At 60.2% G+C, this 14539-nt stretch overlaps 2 protein-coding genes across 4 annotated transcripts; both read right to left on the reverse strand.

Moving 5' to 3' along the window:
* Positions 1-264: 264 nt before the first annotated feature.
* Positions 265-4518, reverse strand: LYL1 (LYL1 basic helix-loop-helix family member). The gene is made up of 4 exons (XM_002920986.3): positions 3782-4518; positions 2458-2810; positions 2283-2374; positions 265-1425 (listed from the first exon to the last, which is right to left on the reverse strand). Exons 2-4 carry the CDS (start codon positions 2787-2789, stop codon positions 1007-1009), a joined length of 843 nt encoding a protein of 280 aa, XP_002921032.2. The 5' UTR covers positions 2790-2810; positions 3782-4518; the 3' UTR covers positions 265-1006.
* A 1659-nt stretch (positions 4519-6177) lies between these two features.
* TRMT1 (tRNA methyltransferase 1) lies at positions 6178-13340 on the reverse strand. Of its 3 annotated transcripts, none has more exons than XM_011227225.3 (17): positions 13211-13340; positions 12707-12991; positions 12565-12620; positions 12174-12316; positions 11820-12007; positions 10183-10298; positions 9987-10099; positions 9067-9215; positions 8799-8885; positions 8645-8714; positions 8427-8561; positions 8246-8331; positions 7869-7977; positions 7706-7782; positions 6767-6886; positions 6553-6682; positions 6178-6360 (listed from the first exon to the last, which is right to left on the reverse strand). In XM_011227225.3, the coding sequence occupies exons 2-17, from the start codon at positions 12964-12966 to the stop codon at positions 6211-6213; spliced, it is 1989 nt and encodes a 662-aa protein (XP_011225527.1). In that variant the 5' UTR covers positions 12967-12991; positions 13211-13340; the 3' UTR covers positions 6178-6210. The 3 variants fall into 3 exon arrangements, with proteins under 3 accessions (XP_011225527.1, XP_011225528.1, XP_034513758.1); XM_011227226.3 differs by having other exon boundaries at positions 12707-12910; positions 13211-13295; XM_034657867.1 differs by lacking the exon at positions 13211-13340 and having other exon boundaries at positions 12305-12316; positions 12707-12778.
* Positions 13341-14539: the final 1199 nt, after the last annotated feature.

Consider the following 14539-nt stretch of genomic DNA (forward strand, 5'->3'; position numbering starts at 1 on the left):
AGCCAGCCTGGGCCAGCCCCGCTTCGGCCCCTCCCGGGAGATCCGTGCGCCCGACCAGCACCAGCATCGCGGACCGCGAAGGCCGCCCGTCCCGTCAAACAAGTTTCTTCTTAGGCTAAGAAACGCAGTATATACGAGTATCTCTATATATAGTACTAATGGATTTGGTGTGCTTCCCCCTTAGCGTCCCCTGTCCCTCCGCTCCTCCTCCTTCAGCCTGGTCTCCCCCTCTCTCTGCCCTCCACCCCCGTCTCTGCACTGAGATACATAAGAAACAAGGGTAGTTTACTGTCTGTTTTGTTTTCTGGGTTTTCAGTGTCCTAGCGGAATGCAAGTAGGCAGCCAGCCCGTATGTTCCCTCTCCGCCCCGCCCCGCCCCGCCCCGCCCCCGTCACTGCGCTTCTGTTATACCATCTTTGCCTGACTCTCTCCGGCTTCTCCATTGAATGGCTAATGTGTATGTGAAATAAAGAAATAAAGAAAAACAAAAGTAAGAGCGCCCGAGCTTTCGCTAACGCCGTCGTACGGGGACCGGTTCGAGATTGGTGGGGTGGGCGGCGGCGTCGATTCTGTGTCTCCCCGGACGCGGTCCAGGAGCGTGTATCCATGAGTCTCCAGGAGGGGGCGCCGGTGAGAAGGGCAAAGACTCCCCAGTCCCTCCCCACCTCTGTCGGTGACCCCAGCCCCGAAAAAAGAGGCACCACTTTAGTCCGATGACCTGTCTGCCATGTTGGTTCCCGGACCTCGTCCCCGGGAGGGAGACGCGGGAAAGGCCATTTCCAGCGGGCTGTGGGTGATTAAAAAAAAAAAAAAGGTCTGCAGGGCTTTTGGGGGCGACAGTCGCCCTTCCAGACCCCCGGGCCCTTTTCCCTGTTGGGGACGTCCTCACTGGTCCCTCTTCGGGGGAGTTCGCTCCCGAGCAGTCGCAGGGCATCGTCTGCCCTTTCCTCGACCTCCCTGGGCTGAGTTCCCAGTGCCCCTAGGCTCAGAGGCAACGCTGCGGAGGTCACCGCACCTCAGGGCTCACGACCGCTCGTTCCGTCTTGATGGGCCGGGCCGCCCCATCGGGGCTGCCGCCGTCAGGGCCGGCGAGGGGCGCGGGCTGCGAGCGCACCACTGCCTCGGCCCTGCGAAAAGGCCCTCGGCGGGCGCCGTCGTTGGGCCCCCGGTGCGCGGGCCGTTTGCGGGGCCCGGACGGGGCGGGGCCTGCGGCCAGAGCAGCCGCCTGGTCGCGCAGCAGCCGCACCAGGAAGCCAATGTATTTCATGGCCAGGCGGAGCACCTCGTTCTTGCTCAGCTTCCGGTCGGGCGGGTGCGTTGGCAGCAGCTTCCTGAGCTCTGCGAAGGCGCCATTCACGTTCTGCTGCCGCCAGCGCTCCCGGCTGTTGGTGAACACACGCCGGGCCACCTTCTGGGGCTGGTGCCCTGTGAACAGGAGGGGTTGGGTTGGCGCCGAGGCCCAGGGGGCGCCCCCTCCTGCCCTGGCTTCAGGAACCCAGAACCCTCCTGGGAACTTCCACACAGGCTGGGGCTCTCTCCATCCAAAGGATCCCCAAGTAGGATCCACGTGTAGCTCCCCTGCTAGTGAGCAACCCGGCTCCCACCCCCACTCACCCCGGCAGCCTAGACAAGGACGATCACAGGCTCGGGCTGCAGGCAGCTGAGGCCTTCTGTATCTCTGACTGTCCACACCTTTATGTCAATGGCTGAGATTCCTAGGGAAAAGTTTCCTGTGGCTGTCAGTCTGGGGAGCCGTCCCTGCGGTCCTCATTCTGGAGTGTACCCCTGTATGTGGCTGGAGGTACATGTGGGTCTGAGATGTTCCCTAGGTGTGCACGTGGTCCTGTCTGTGTCTTGGGTGAATTCCTGGTGTATCTAAATGGCTGTGGTTGTGTCTGATCATTGCCAGGTGGTTGTGGTCATGTGGCTGTGGTTCTGTGGCTGACTCTTGTGTGGCCATGGTCCTAAGTGGCTGTGGTTGTGTGGCTGTCTTGTGTGGTTGTTGTCCTGTGGCTGTTTCCTGCGTGGCTGTGCATTCTATTGGGGCTGTCATTCTGTGGCCCCCCATGCCATGGTGCATTTTGCCATGACTCTTTGTGGCTTGTTGGGTGGCTGTGGTTGTGTGGGCCTGGCCATGGGTCTGTGGTTTTGCACATGGGTGTAACCTGAGTACTGAGTCCCCATGTGGGCTGTCCTGTGTATGTCTGTGTGCACCTGCAGCACCTTTCCCTGTGGTAGACAGGAGCCCCAGCAGACGGCTTTGCACACAAACCCCTACTCACCCTCAGCCAGCTCCAGCTCACAGTGGCTTGGTCTCCGCTTCAGCCGGCTGCTAGGGAAGATGCCAAAAGGTCCTGCCGGCCCAATGTAGAGGCTGTAAGGGGTCGTGGGTCACTAATGCCTTGTGGGCAAGGACCCTGGCCCGGGATTCCCCCCAGGCCCCAGCCCCCCACTGACCTGTTAAGGAAGGGGTGAGGGTGATAATGCAGGGCCAGGGGGGGTGGGACAGTTCCCAGGGTAGAGAGTTGCAGCAGCGGGGGCCGCAGGGCGCTCAGCTCCGTGGTGGCCATGGCTGCCCCTGGGGGCCTGGTGTGGCCCAGGCTGATCACTGGCACGCCAGGGGGCAGCCTGGGGGGTGAGGAGCCTTGGTGCCCCATCTCCTTCACCTTCGGGGGCCCAGGCGAGGCAGGCTTGGGGGGCGGAGCGGGTGCTGGGCTGGGGGCACACACCATTTCGGCCTTCTCAGTCATGGTGGGGCCCACCTCTGCCTGGGCCTGGGGCGGGCACATGGACCCCAAGGGGGTGCTCACCTGTGGGAGGGAAGGAAGCCAGCAGGGAGGGAGGAATCAGATGCCAGGCACATCCCTCAGACCAACAGAGCCCTCAAAAGAGAGGGAAAGGGCGGGAGGGGGGGGTGGTTCGGTGCTCGAAGGCAGGTGGGCTCAGAAACCACCAGGACATGGGAGGGGGGTCTGACACAAGGGCAGGTGGTAGCCATTGAGTCTCTGGGCGGCCCTGAGCTCGGCAGGACCATCTCTGAGCTGTTTGTGACCCACGAGGGCCTCAGTTGCCCAGCTTCTGAGCAAATTTCCCTTATTCCAGAATCCCTTCTCACCTGGAACCTGGAGAGAGGGCTGAGGAAGGAACCCGTGATGGATCCTGTGGTCCCCAGGATGATCCCGAGACCCCCTCATTGATACCCTGTGACCTTAGAATCCCTCTACAATTGACTCTGACCCTTCACTGATCCCCCACCCCTGCCCCAGCTGACCATGTGGCCCTCAGCTAGGACCCTGGGGGATCTTCTCGTTGCCTCCATGTCACACCATGAAAGTCCCCCATAATCACTCCATTGACTCCCACCCCCACTGAAAATATCCCCCTTACTAACCCTGTAACCCCATCGCTGACACTATAATAAAAAATGCTGACCCAGGATCCCAAACCCTGACCCCACTGCCCAGAATATACAGGCGTGTCTTAATTTTTCTCTGGCCCTTCCTGGTGTCCCCCACACCCCATTTCCTACCCTGATCAGCATCCACTCCTTTGCAACCCTGCTTAGAAGGTTTGGCCCTGTGACTTGCAGTGTCCAGCAACTTCTGGGACTCCTGGCCCCTCTGCCCTGTCTTCCCTACCTAGGCCCTGGGGAAGCTGGCTTGGACTCCCACTTAGTGGGTTGCCCCTGATGAATGAATGAATGAATGAATGAATGAACGAACGAATGAATGAATGCAGGCACTCCCAGGATCCCCCACCTTCAGGCGGACTCCCCTCTTACCCCCGCGCTGGTCCTGCTGTTTGGTGAGTGCCCTGGCTCTGTCCTTCAGGGCCAGGATGCGGTTGGGTTTCAGGCCAGGCTCCGCGGCCCCGATCGGTCCGGCCTCTGCGTGCAGGGCCGCTGGGAGCTTGCCGCCCCCTCCCGGCAGCGGCGTCGGAGCCGCGCCTCTTCCCGGGCTCCCAAAGGCCGCGGCGACGGCGGCGTGGATCCCTCGAGGGAAAGTGAGCTGCTCCTGGCCGGCCCGCCCTCTCCCCGCCCCCGGCGGCCCAGTTTCCTCCCTCTCACCCCTGGCCGCGCCGGAGGATGCTGGACCGGCACAGATAAGAGCCTGGCCGACTGGCCGCGCCTGATAAGGAGCCGGGCTGACCCCGGAGGAAACCGGCGGGCGGGGATCTCCGAGCGCGGGCCTCACAGCCCCGCCCCCGGCCGGCGACGGACCGGGCCGTCACCCCTCAGGGCCTCACCTTCCGTCCCCCCCAGGCACTGGAGTGGCCCCGGGCCTCTGAGGACCCCGACCCAGTGCACGGCTGAGAGTGAGGTACCCGGATGTATGCAGAGGGGAAACCGAGGCAGGGAAGTCGCGTCCTCTAGTATCGCCTGGGTTCCGCCTCCGGCTTTGAACACCCCCTGCCCAAGTGTCCGTGCTGATGGGGGTGGAGGAGAGCCCTTTCCGGCAGTGCCGGGGCCTCGTGATCCAGGGCCTCCTGCTGCTCCTCCTCTCCTCACCCTGCTTGGTTCCTCTTTTTACGACACCCCTCCCGGGCTTTGCACCACCCCCACCCCAGACGGGGGCACTGGAGGGAAACCAGTTTTGTTTTGTTTTTTTTTAAGATTTTTTATTTTTATTTATTTATTTGACAGAGATAGAGTCAGCCAGCGAGAGAGGGAACACAAGCAGGGGGAGTGGGAGAGGAAGAAGCAGGCTCATAGCAGAGGAGCCTGATGTGGGGCTCGATTCCATAACGCCCGGATCGCGCCCTGAGCCAAAGGCAGACGCTCAACCGCTGTGCCACCCAGGCGCCCCGGAGGAAACCAGTTCTTACAGTCCGTCCACGGGTGTCCAGCCAGGGCCAGTGCCCTGGGCGCCCAGGCTTGGTGTCCACACCACCTTTTCAGGCCCAGGAGGATGAGAGGAAGTGCCATGGCTGGGAGGGAGTTCTTAGGGGGCCGGGGCTGGCCAAGCTTAACAATAGGTGCCCCCAGCGAGTCCCCACAGGATGCTGATCCTCTAGGCCACTGGAGCACACAGGCCCAGCTTGGTGGCCTCTGGCCCTCATCATCGCCACTCTGGGGGTGGAGGGGAGGATGGTGATAGGCGTTGGGCAGGTATCTGGGAGTGGTGATGGAGCTCCACGCTGGCCTGCAGCCTCGCGGAAGGGAGCCCCCCCCCCCAATAGCTTGGTGGTAGGCACAAGACTATCCCTTTCTCCAGTGCCCTCCCACCTGGGCGGGTCCTGCTTTGCCTCAGGTGTGTCTAGCTGGGGCCCAGCAGGAGCCACCCCGACCCACACTACCCCCCAGCCTCCCAGGAATCTGGCGGAGCCCAGGACCAGTCCACCACCCACCCACCCGCGGCCCCGGGGAAGCAAGAGTTCATCTCCAAGCACACGAGTTACCTGATGATCCCTACAAGCTAGGTTCTAGGATTTAGGTTCATTTTACAGATGGGGATGAAGCGAAGAGAAAGGTGTTTGGGAGGGCCCCACAGTTACCACGGGGGTGGGGGGGGGACTGGGCCCTAAGCCTCTCCGTTAACGTTGCTAACCCTCTGTCCTGGAGGGGAGGGGAAGCAGCAGGCCTGCCCGCGCCTCGCTCTGCTCGCCTGAGGGGCCGCGGAGCAGGAAGCACCTGGTCTGGAGCGGATGCACAAGGCGCCTGGTTCCGGTCCGGCTTCCGCCACCGCGGCCCCTGGGGAGCTCGGCCAGAGAAACCCGGCGGCGAGGCGAGGCAGGGTAGGGGTTGGGTGACTGGAGAGCCGGCCTGCTTGCCGACAGGGGGTGTGTGGCGGGGAGGGGGGCGGTGTGTGAAGGCCCCCTCCCCCGGGCACGAGGACACGGCTGCCGCCCCGTGGCCGCCTCGAGAACTGCAGGCACCCGCAACGGGGTGGCAGAGCGACTTGTGCTGCACCCGGACAGACCACCGCTCCCACCGCACCTGCGGATGGTCCGCTCCCACCTCCCCCCACCCCCAGATAGAACACCCCAGACAACACTTCAGTCAGGCAGGGACAAACAAACCCCCAGAATCACGGAGCTCTCTTGGGGAGTTAAAAAAAAAAAAAAAAAAACCCACAAACGGACAGAGGAAGAGACTCCAGACATGTCGCTGCAGAGATGGACAGAGCCCCTAAGGCAGATGGACAGACAGACCCCAGGCAGCCTTCTCATTCAGGCAAATGACAGTTGAAGGGATGACATCTCTTTATTGGCTCAGTCTACTCCTGAACCAGTGGCCACACCAGGCCCAGGAGGGTTCTGGGAAGGAGTCTCTGGATGGTCACCAGGGGCCACTTCAGCAGTGTCCTCGGGTGTGGGGGAGCTGTGGGAGTAGCAGCACTGGTCCCCGTGTTGACAGGTGCCCTGGTGGGAGGATGGTGGGTGAGAAACTTGGCCCAGAGCTCAGCAGCCTCTGCTGGGTCCTTCTCCTGGATGGGGAGCTCACCCCCACACCTTGCCCACCCCAGGTCTCCTGGCCCAGCCTGCCCCTTGGCCTTGTCCTGTTGCTGGGAGGGGGATCCCTGGGTGTTGCAGGGTGAGGCGGGGGTGCTTCACCTCCTTGAATCTTTTACAGGGAAATGTCTTGAGCCGGGCAGCCCGCTGGACTGGGTCTTCAGCTGGCTCCTTCCTCTTACTCTGGTGCAGCCTGCGTCTCTCCTCCATAGCTTCACCTGCTGCCTTGCCCCTGTGCGGGGAGAGGAGTAGCTGGGACCCCCATCTGGCCTTCGTCCCCCCCCCCAAGTCCCACCACCACCATGCTCTCACTCACCCTGGACGGGCGCGGGGCCGGGGGCCCCAGTTGGCCTCGGGGTTAGCCTGGAAGCGCTTGAGTCCTCGCTGGCGGGAGCTGGGGTTGGCATCATCCCGGATGGTGAAGTTGGCCTGCAGCCTGGGGACGCGGGAGCAGGCGCTGAGGGGCAGACGCCCGCGAGTGTGCAGAAACCACCTGCCAGCCTCAGCTGGCTCCACGTGCTTTGGGAGGGCTCGAGACTCTCATCCATTTAATAAACAGTTACCAAGTGCCTACTGTGTGCCTAAAATCTGCCGCTGGTAAAGCCCACGTTCCAGTGCATGAGACATGCGATGAATCAGAAATAAGCAAATCACACAGTGTTCGGGCACGAGTAAGAGTTTTGAGAAAAACTGAGCAGGATAAAGGGAACGGGGAGATGGGGGAAGGGGTGCAAGGCAAAGTGGTCAGAGACACCAGAAGGAGGTGAGGCAGAGCCATCGGGGGACCTGGGAACAGGCACTCCAGGCACAGAACAGCCCTTATAAAGGTGGTAAGGTGGGGCTGCGTCTGGGGAGTCAGAGCGAGGCCCAGTCCAGGAGGGAGTGAGGTGGGGAGAGGGGGGATCACAGGCAGAGGGTGCAGAGCCCGCAGGCACAACTTTGGTTTCCAGTGAGTGAGGTGGGAGTCCCAGGGGGCTCTGAACACGGGGCAGACAGGCTCTGACTCAGATGCTCACAGGTGTTACCCTGGCTGCTGCGGGGCGAGGGTGGGGGCGAGGAGACCGGGGCGGAGACGACAGCACTGGTGCAGGTGGGTGGTGATGCGGCCAGACCAGGGCGGGGGCAGAAGGGAAGGCCAGTGGGAAGATTCTGGATCTCAATGGAATGAGCACGTGTTTGTGTAGGGAGGTGTCTGTGCTATCTGCCCACACGGGGGGCTTCCCCTGGCCGCGGGCAGCCCTGTCAGTGCCCGTACCTGGGCTCCACACTGAGAATCCGGAACGCCGGGCTGCTCTCCGACAGGCGCTCCCGTTTCACCGGACACACCTTTTCCTGGGAGGCAAAGCTCAAAGGTCAGGGGATGGCAGGCCTGCCCATGTCCTGCGCTGCCGCCCCCCTCGGGTCGGGCCAGCCCTCACCCAGCAGCGCATGATGTCCCAGAGGGCCGAGGAGGGGGCATCCGTCTTCACGGCATTCTTACAGGCATGGGAAAGCGACACCCGGAAGCCGGCATGGAGGAGGGCCGACCTGGGGACCAAGAAGGGCCACGGTTGGCAGGGGGGTGGGGGTGGGCGGCCGGACCCCAAAGCCAGTGCTGCCCTGTGTGGGTGGGAGCCACCTCGACCGCAGCTACGTGGCCATCCTGCTGGTATGGCTGTCCCCCTCACCAAGGCTCACGGCCCCCAAGCTGGGTTCTCAGCCCCTGCACACAGGCGCGCTGGATCTCCGTGTCACAGGAGACAGCTAGCCTGAGGGGCTGCACCTGCCCAAGGGCGCCCAGAGGTCAGGCCCTCACCGCAGCTGCAGGAGGCTAGGCGTGCTGCAGCGGACGGTGCTGCTGAGCTGGTCCAGCGCGTAGTAGAGAGGCACATCCGGGAGCTCCTGCGAGTGCCGACCGGGTGGATGTGGGGTGGGTGGAGGCGGGATGGCTGGGCACAGGCGGGGCCCCCCCTTCCCGGTCGTGGCCTGGCCCCCACCTCAGTGATGACGCTCAGGACCCCTCGGATCCGCTCTGAGGTGTGGAAGCGGCCAGGGTTGGTGCTCACAGCCTCTAGGACACGACCCACGAAGTCCAGGTCATGGATGGGCTCTGCCCACAGGGGACCGCCAAGCTACAGACACACAGCGGCCAGATGGGAGGGGTCAAGACAGCCGCAACCCCAGGGCCCCCCTTGTTTCCCCTGCCCCGCCTCACCTGGTGTCGCTGCCCGCAGTGCCCACACTCGGGGGCGACTGGGGGACCGCAGGCTGCAGAGAACTTGACCCTATAGGGAGAGGGGTGGTTGGGGGGGGGCAGTGACCCTGGGACGCCCCCTCTTCCCCTTCCTCCCCGGCTCCCCCTTGCTCACCGGCCACCAGAGGCTCCCGAGGCTTTGCCAAGGCGCTGAAGGTGGAAGGTCCCGCAGCCCACACACTGGAACACCAGCGCCTGCTTGCTGTGGGGGAACAGGGGTGGCCCTAAGTCCCCAGCATGATCCCCGCACCCCAACTCCTCCCTCAGGCTAATTTCACCCCCATTAGGACCCCCATTTCCCCGGGGCGGGATCATGTCCCGCCCACACCCCAAAAGGCCCTGTTGCCTCCTTCCATCCATCACCCTCCTTGCCCCAGACCAACCTGGCTGAGGCTTTGACCTTGGCCTGGCCGGTGAAGACGCGAACAAAAACGCGCACATAGAAGTCAGCGCTCACGCTGAGCAGTGGCACCACGAAGCGCTGGTAGCAGTTGGCTCGGAGGTCCAAGCTGTGCAGGACGATCCTCAGGGCCTCGGGGTGGGAAACGGGCATCGGGCATCAGCCACGCCTCCCCCGCGGCCTCCCCGCTACTCTGAGGGCTCACAGCTCCCTGGGTTCCAAGCCCAGCCCCAAGCATCCCGGCTGCGTGACCCTTGCCAAAAGCCTCCGTTCCCTCGTCTACGAAATCGGGATGGCCTGTGTCTCTTTATGGCCCTGCTGGGGGTACCCACAACGAAGGAGCCCACGGGCCCCCCCCAACTGAACGTATTCCGATTAGCATCGACAGCAGCCCGAGCTGTGCCAGGTGCTCCACAGACCCGTGTTCCGGCTTCCCAGACTGACCTGACGACAGGGCCCTTAAGGAACAAAGACGAGACATCCTCCTTTCCGGCCCATGGATGCAGCCAGCCCCTGCCTTCTTGAATCCCCCTGGGAACCCATCACCATCATGCTCATTGCACAGATGCAAAAACCAAGGCCCGGAAAGATGAGATCAATTGTCCAAAGACACCAGCAAAGCAAGGATGTGAACTCAAAGCCAAACCCAGACTCAAACACCACCTTGAAAAACAATCTTGGAAAATTGTTCAAACAGACGATACTGGGAAAAATGACATAAGCACTGGCTCCTACCCCGGGCAAAACCACTGCCCCCAGACGACCAGATCGGACACCCCAGGCTCTTAGCACCGCACGGGTTACAGACGTGCTTGTCCTCCACATCTTGGGACGGCTCTGGCCCCGGCTGCCCGGAGGAAACTAAGCGGGTCTGCGGCCTGGGATGCTGGGGCGCGCCCTCACCATCTCGTGGCAGGCGCGGCTCTTGAGGGCCATGGCCCCATACTTGCTGTAGCACGTCTCCCCGCTGTTGCCCGCCAGCACCGCCATGTCCGTGCACGTCACACACAGCAGCCCTGCGGGGACCACCCGAGCAGTTTGAGGACCCCGCCCCACACTGAGAGCCCGGGTCTGCGCCCCCCTGTCAGCACAGCCTCACCTCCTTCGCTCACAGCCTGCACAGCGGCATCCAAGAAGGGGGCAGGGCTGCCGTACGGGTCCAGGTCGATGACGTCAAACCGCTCCGAGGCCTTCTGATGCTGGTACATCAGCATCCTGGGAGTGAGAAGGCCAGGTCCTCAGTCCCCTGCACCGGGGACCTGCTCTGTCCCCTCCATGTGTTCTGGCATTCAGGGTGACCATTTTGGCTTGGATTTAGGGGCCAGCTGCCTACGTTCAGTTCCTGGCTTGGCCAGTTGCTAACTGCATGACTCTTCCTCATTGGGCCTCGGTGCACTCACATCTAACAATGGCCAGAGTAAGAGCCAGCCGCGATGTAGCAAACAGACTCCTGACAACCGTTTCAAGCAGTTCAGCTCATCAAATAATCTTCCAGACAAATCTATGGATTGGGAATGATGATCGTTCCCTTTGTAGGTGAGGAAATGCAAACGCTCCCTTCTCAGTGTAGCCTGCACTGACCGTGTTAATTAATTAATTAATTAATTAAGATTTTATTTATTTACTTGACAGAGAGAGACACAGCCAGAAAGAGAGGGAACACAAGCAGGGGGAGTGGGAAAGGGAAGAAGCAGGCTCCCAGCGGAGGAGCCTGATTCGGGGCTCGATCCCAGAACGCCGGGATCACGCCCGGAGCCGAAGGCAGACGCTTAACGACTGAGCCACCCAAGCGCCCCTGACCGTGTTATTTAAAATGGCAACCCACCCACCACCTTCCTCCAGCCCCCACTCTGCCCTCCAACCCCCCACCCCACCCCAGCACTTTCCACCTCTAGCTTACTATAGTTTACTCATTCGTCTCATTATTTGTTACGGTCTTTGTTTCCTATCAGATTTTTTGTCTTTTTAAAGATTTTACTTATTTGAGAAAGAGGATGAGCAGGGCAGAGGGAAAGGGAGAAGCAGACGCCCCGCTGAGCAGGGAGCCTGCGGATCCCAGAACCTTGGGATCCTGACCTGCCGAAGGCAGACAGATGCAGATGCTTAAGTGAGCCACCCGGGTGCCCCCATCAGCTTTTAATACAATCAGGAAAGCAAATACTTTTCATATCAAATACTATTTGTTTCCTGTAAAGGGTCAGAGAGCAAATATTTCAGGCTTTGTGGGCCACAAGTGGTACCCTTTTCAACCCTTTAAAAATGCAAAATCATTCTTAGCTGGTGGGCCCTAAAAAACCAGTCACCAGGCCTCACAGGTGCTTGTTTGCAGAGCCCCTGCATTAGAATGTGAATGCCCCAAGGTCAGGGATTTTGTCTGCTTTGTTTACTGATGCCTGGCACATTGTGGACACTAGATACACGCTGGTTCATTTGCATGAACAAAAGAACCAGAGGTTGAGAAGTTAAGTCTAAAATGGAAACTGTGATGGTACCCATTTCTGGCTATTCAAGCATTAGCTCTCATTTAATCGACACAACATTAGTATTGCAAGTCCTGTAATACTAATATCCTCATTTTACAGACAAGGAACCCGGGGCTCAGAGAGACTCAGGCACTCTCCCAAGGTCACAGAGGGAGAATATGCCAGACTTAGGATTTGAGCCCAGGCGGCGCTGTTCTAGCATGTACCTTCCAGCCATCAGGCTCTACTGCCCCCAATCTACCTGGCGACCTACCGGGCGTCTGCCTGCCTGGGATGCACCAGGTGGGCCACACCATTGAGCTGCACGTTGCGGCACATGAGATCCACGGCTCGGGCAGAGGCATCGTTGGCAACCACAGACTGGAGCCCAGGCACTTCTCGCGCAAAGCGAATGGAACGGAGGCCCGAGGCTGCCAGACCCTCCAGCACTCGAAGGCCTTCCTGTTGGGAGTTATCAGGGAGCCCCACTCACATGGATCCCTCCATCCTCTGCTGGGCCCCAAGGAGCCCCCACCACCCACTTCCTACAGCTCTCCCACCCCAGGAGCCTTCCTTCCTCCATTACTGGAGGACTCCAGGGCTGCCACCTCCTATGTTCAGGCCCCACCTTGCAGATCTCCCCCACCGCAGCTGTTCGAGGTTGGTCTCCTGGGGCCAGGTTTGCACCCTCTTTCAGTTCAGCCTTTTCCTCCTCTTGCTCTGACAAGTTCACGACCACCTTTGGCACGTCCTTCTCACCTGGCACCTTGACTGCAGCCACCCAGAAGCACAAGTCAGGGGATATTAAAGCTCCCTCTGAGAGACCTCCCCCTATTTCTCAGGATACAGAAGATTCAGGGAAGAAAATCTTCCTCAAAATCCCCGGGGAAAGCCTGAAGGAAATGAGCCCAGCGTCTGCTGTGTGGCTGGAGCCTTTCAGGACTTTAAGGGAATGGGGGCGGGACAGAGAGAGAGCTCGGTGTGACCCCCGCCCGCCAGGAGAGTGGACCTCGACTCACTCTGGATTCCTTTGGCCGCAAGCTGAACGCGAGCAAACTCGGTGATCACGGCACATCTGCGGAAGACGGAGGGTTAGCTCACACCCTCCTCATCCTTGCTGTTCATTGCCCTCTGCCAAACTGACCCCAAGCCCCTGCTCACGTCAGGTCCCGGTTGAACTCCTGCACTGGGTTGTAGAAGACTTCGTTGGCGCTGGGGAATGCTATCTTGGCGGCCCCTTCGGTGACCGTCGTCTCCTGAGCCTCGGATGGGCGCTCTTCTCCGCAGGGTTCAGTGCCATTCTCCATTGCGGCCGGATTCCGTAGGCCTTGCGGCTGCCCCTCCATACATCGGGCTCTATAGGGACTGCAGGCGGAGCGGAGAGTCAGGCTTAGCCACGGAACGATTCTCGCACGGGACATACGCGGGAGCCTCTGCCCGCCAAGCCTGGTTCGGGGGACGGGAGAAGGCATAGGAAGAGCATCAGAGAGCTGTGTCCCCAGGCCAGGTGGCCTATACACCCGTGAAGATTAAGAAGACCCTGCGGCCTCGGTAAGGTGACACCACACCCCATCTTCGGAAGACCGGCCCCTGAGAAGCCAGAAGCCCTCAAGCGGGCCCGACCCTGGTTTGGATCCTTCCCGGCGTCACCCACGCCTTTCTCACCCTCGCTCGAGGCGCGGAGGACCGAATTAGTCTGGGTGCACGTTTCCCAGATTAGGACCTGGGCGGCGCCATGTTGGCACAGTGGGAGGGCAGGTCACATGATAGATTTTAGCCAATCAGTGATGCTACCTACAGTGGGTGGCCGGGATCAAAATGCACGGCGGAAAGCTCGGAAAGTAGTGTGGATAACCTTAATCACGTCGGCTTCCCCGAGAGGGGGACGCGTCCCTCGCCCCATTTCACGGATGAGGAAGGTGAGGCTCAGAGAGGGGGCGGTAAGCGGAGAAATTCAACACCTACTGATCGGCTTCTGTGTATTGAGTGCCGTAAGCCCATTATTTCAGGGCGCTCTGCAGGAACAATTAAGGCTCTGAAATCAGATTTACTGTTTGAATCTCAGCCCTGCCACATGGCCTTGGCAAGTTACTTAAACTCTCTGGGCCTCATTTTCCTTAACTGCTAAATAAGAATGCTAACTTCCAATATAGAACAAAGATTAAACTACAGAATGCCTGGAAACTGTGCAAAGCAGCCCCTCTCGTAGTAAGCTCTCGGTGGGTTCTAAATGGTGTAGGACCGGAGCAGAGCGTAGTGGTCTGCACTGCCTGGGTTCCTGGCCCAGCTCGCCTCACAACTTGTTCTTATCCCTCTCTATGCTTAAGTTTGCCCGTTTGCAAAATGGACAGAACTTTTTAACATTCGTTATTGGGTTGTGGTGAGTTTTAAACGAGTTAGTGCAGGTTAAATGCCGAGAACGTAATCTGGCATGGCATAAACATAAAATCGTTAACTTTTATTGTCGATTCTGACCCTGGGTTTGATTCCTGACACCCGCCACCACATACTTGCTGGTGATCTTGAGCGGGTTTTCTTCGGCTGTGTGCCTTCCTTTCTATAAAGTGTGTATAAGTGTGTAATGATTTCTACTTAAAAATGTTACTGTGAAGTTTAAACGAGATAATTCCCATAAAGAGCCTAAAACAGTGCCTGGCACAATAAATAGAACTCGTTGTTTTCGTTTTACAGGAAACGAATGTTCCGAAAGGCAGAGAGACTCGTCCAAGGTCGCGGAACTAAAAAGTGGCAGGGTTGGGAGTCGAACTCTTCAGCAGAGCCAAGGTACTGGCGGGGACCCTGAGGGGCGAAGGGAGAAAACAGGAGAAGAAGGGAGAAAACGGAGGTGGGAGGAAGGGACGCTCTCGGCGCTCAGCTGGCCTCGCCTCGGGGGCGGGGCCTGGGGCGGTGCGGGGGCGGGGCCGTGGCCGCTCCTCCCCGGCCGGGTTGCGGCGGCGGCGCGGCTTGCCGCTCGCTCGGCGCTCGGCTGGGGCG

The sequence above is a fragment of the Ailuropoda melanoleuca genome, chromosome 4 (assembly GCF_002007445.2).
Source record: "Ailuropoda melanoleuca isolate Jingjing chromosome 4, ASM200744v2, whole genome shotgun sequence".
In the NCBI taxonomy this organism is placed as follows: Eukaryota; Metazoa; Chordata; class Mammalia; order Carnivora; family Ursidae; genus Ailuropoda; species Ailuropoda melanoleuca.

Excerpts from the sequence above, each read along its gene's own strand:
- TRMT1 (XM_011227225.3), bottom strand. The coding sequence starts at position 12,966 with ATGTCCCGTGCGAGAATCGTTCCGTGGCTAAGCCTGACTCTCCGCTCC. Across the intron at positions 8,562-8,644 it reads ACTGCGGGCAGCGACACCAG|CTTGGCGGTCCCCTGTGGGC; the intron begins GTGAGGCGGGGC and ends GTGTGTCTGTAG. Across the intron at positions 6,683-6,766 it reads CGGCCCCGCGCCCGTCCAGG|GGGCAAGGCAGCAGGTGAAG; the intron begins GTGAGTGAGAGC and ends CTCCCCGCACAG.
- LYL1 (XM_002920986.3), bottom strand. The coding sequence starts at position 2,789 with ATGTGCCCGCCCCAGGCCCAGGCAGAGGTGGGCCCCACCATGACTGAG. Across the intron at positions 2,375-2,457 it reads CCTCACCCCTTCCTTAACAG|CCTCTACATTGGGCCGGCAG; the intron begins GTCAGTGGGGGG and ends GACCCCTTACAG. Across the intron at positions 1,426-2,282 it reads TGAGCTGGAGCTGGCTGAGG|GGCACCAGCCCCAGAAGGTG; the intron begins GTGAGTAGGGGT and ends TCCTGTTCACAG.